The sequence below is a fragment of the Adelges cooleyi genome, unplaced genomic scaffold, assembly GCF_023614345.1.
Source record: "Adelges cooleyi isolate 19-005CV unplaced genomic scaffold, UGA_ACOO_1.1 ACOO_flye_CR_arks_rails_tigmint_CR_PRNA_711, whole genome shotgun sequence".
In the NCBI taxonomy this organism is placed as follows: domain Eukaryota; kingdom Metazoa; phylum Arthropoda; class Insecta; order Hemiptera; family Adelgidae; genus Adelges; species Adelges cooleyi.
Genome location: NW_026096418.1, coordinates 121,592 through 123,329, shown reverse-complemented (window position 1 = coordinate 123,329; position 1,738 = coordinate 121,592). Strand labels below are relative to the sequence as shown.

The 1,738-nt window shown below is 32.9% G+C and overlaps 1 protein-coding gene across 1 annotated transcript; it reads left to right on the top strand.

Moving 5' to 3' along the window:
- Positions 1 to 461: 461 nt before the first annotated feature.
- On the top strand, positions 462 to 1,373 carry LOC126845207 (52 kDa repressor of the inhibitor of the protein kinase-like). Its single transcript, XM_050583806.1, has one exon. It carries the CDS (start codon positions 462 to 464, stop codon positions 1,371 to 1,373), a length of 912 nt encoding a protein of 303 aa, XP_050439763.1.
- Positions 1,374 to 1,738: the final 365 nt, after the last annotated feature.

The following is a 1,738-nucleotide window of genomic DNA, read 5'->3' as shown; positions in this document are numbered from 1 at the left end:
GTCTGTATGTTTGCGTTATTATGACCAAGTTGATAAAAAAATTCGTGAAGACTTTCTAGAATTCACACCTGCTGTTGATCTAACAGGAAAAGGACTAGCAACCTTAATATTGGGCAGTTTGCAAAAAAACAGCATTAGTTGTCAGTTTTTAGTTGGTCAAGGCTACGATGGTGCCTCTGCTATGAGTGGTCATTTACATGGTGCTCAAGAATACATAAGAAAAGACTTCCCCATGGCTCTCTATGTACACTGCAGTGCTCACTCACTCAATCTTGCGTTGGCAAACGCCAGCTCATTGCCCTCAATAAAAAATTGTATTGGCACCATTCAAACTGTTGGAATATTTTTTCGGTCTTCAGCTCAACGCAGTGAAGTATTGAGAACAACTATTATCGAAACTTTTCCAGACACAAGACATAGCACATTAGTGGCATTATGTGAAACACGCTGGGCTTACAAGCATGAAAGTGTCATGCGGTTCAAAGAACTATATCCAGCCATTTGTTGCATTAGAAAAGTTGGAGTCTTCAATAAATAAAGAAACTGCTCAAAAGTCTTGTCAATTATTAAGTGCAATTAATGACGCTAAATTTGTTATACCTCTCATAATAATTGAAAATATTTTTTCCTATACGTTGACGTTGTGTAAACAGTTACAGACAGTTAATGCTGATTTAGTCGAAGCATGTAACCATGTAGATAGTGTACTAGGAGTTTTAGACGAAATGAGAGAAAATAACAAAAAACATTTTTCAGATATGTTTTCTGTTGCTGCCATAATGTTGAACAAAAATAAAGAAGAAATTGATTTGCCTCGTTTTGCTAATAAACAAACACACCGTAGTAATGTGCCCACTAATAGCTCTGAAGAGTATTACAAACTTAATATTTTTTTGCCATTTCTTGACCATATAAGAACACAGCTTTCTGATAGATTTCAGAAACACAAATCTTTAATAAGTTCATTACAACAAATTATTCCCAGTAAATGTATACATGCCACTAATGAAGAAATAAACGACTGTGTACAGTTTTATTCCCAGATTTTGACAGAGCCTTCTACTTTCAAATCTGAATTTTCAATATGGAAATCAAAGTGGCTTAAAGAAGAGTCACGCCCTAATACAGCAACTACAGGACTTGACAATTGTAACATTCTTTTATTTCCAAACATATGGAAACTTTTACAAGTCTTAGCTACAATACCTATGTTAACTGCGACGCCAGAAAGAACGTTTTCATCTTTAAAAAGATTGAAAACGTATCTTAGAAATTCAACTGGTGAAACTCGCCTCAACGGATTAGCTTTAATGTCAGTTCACAGGGAAATAAATATTGATCCAAAAGAGGTGCAAAATCATCAAGGAAAATGATGTTGTTTTAAATAATATATATATATATATATATATATGTGTGTGTGTGTGTGTGTGTGTATGTGTATAAATATATATAAAATATTTATATATATATATATATATATATATATATTGATGTGGTTCTATTTAATTAAAATCCTAAGTATTATTTACTAGTTTTACCTAAAAATAAAACCCCTCCCAAAAATGAGTGCTGGATACGGCCATGTTACTAGTGCATCCAATTAGATAGCCACACCTTGTGTCAAATTGTTTAATAACACAAAGGATTTAGGGTTACAATATTATCACAAATACAATATGTACTGTCGTTTGTTATAATAATCTCTACAGATTTGTCCTAAAGACTTAGTAACTGTTAA

Bases quoted from the DNA above. Each gene is read 5' to 3' on its own strand.
- LOC126845207 (XM_050583806.1), top strand. From the start codon at position 462: ATGAAAGTGTCATGCGGTTCAAAGAACTATATCCAGCCATTTGTTGCA.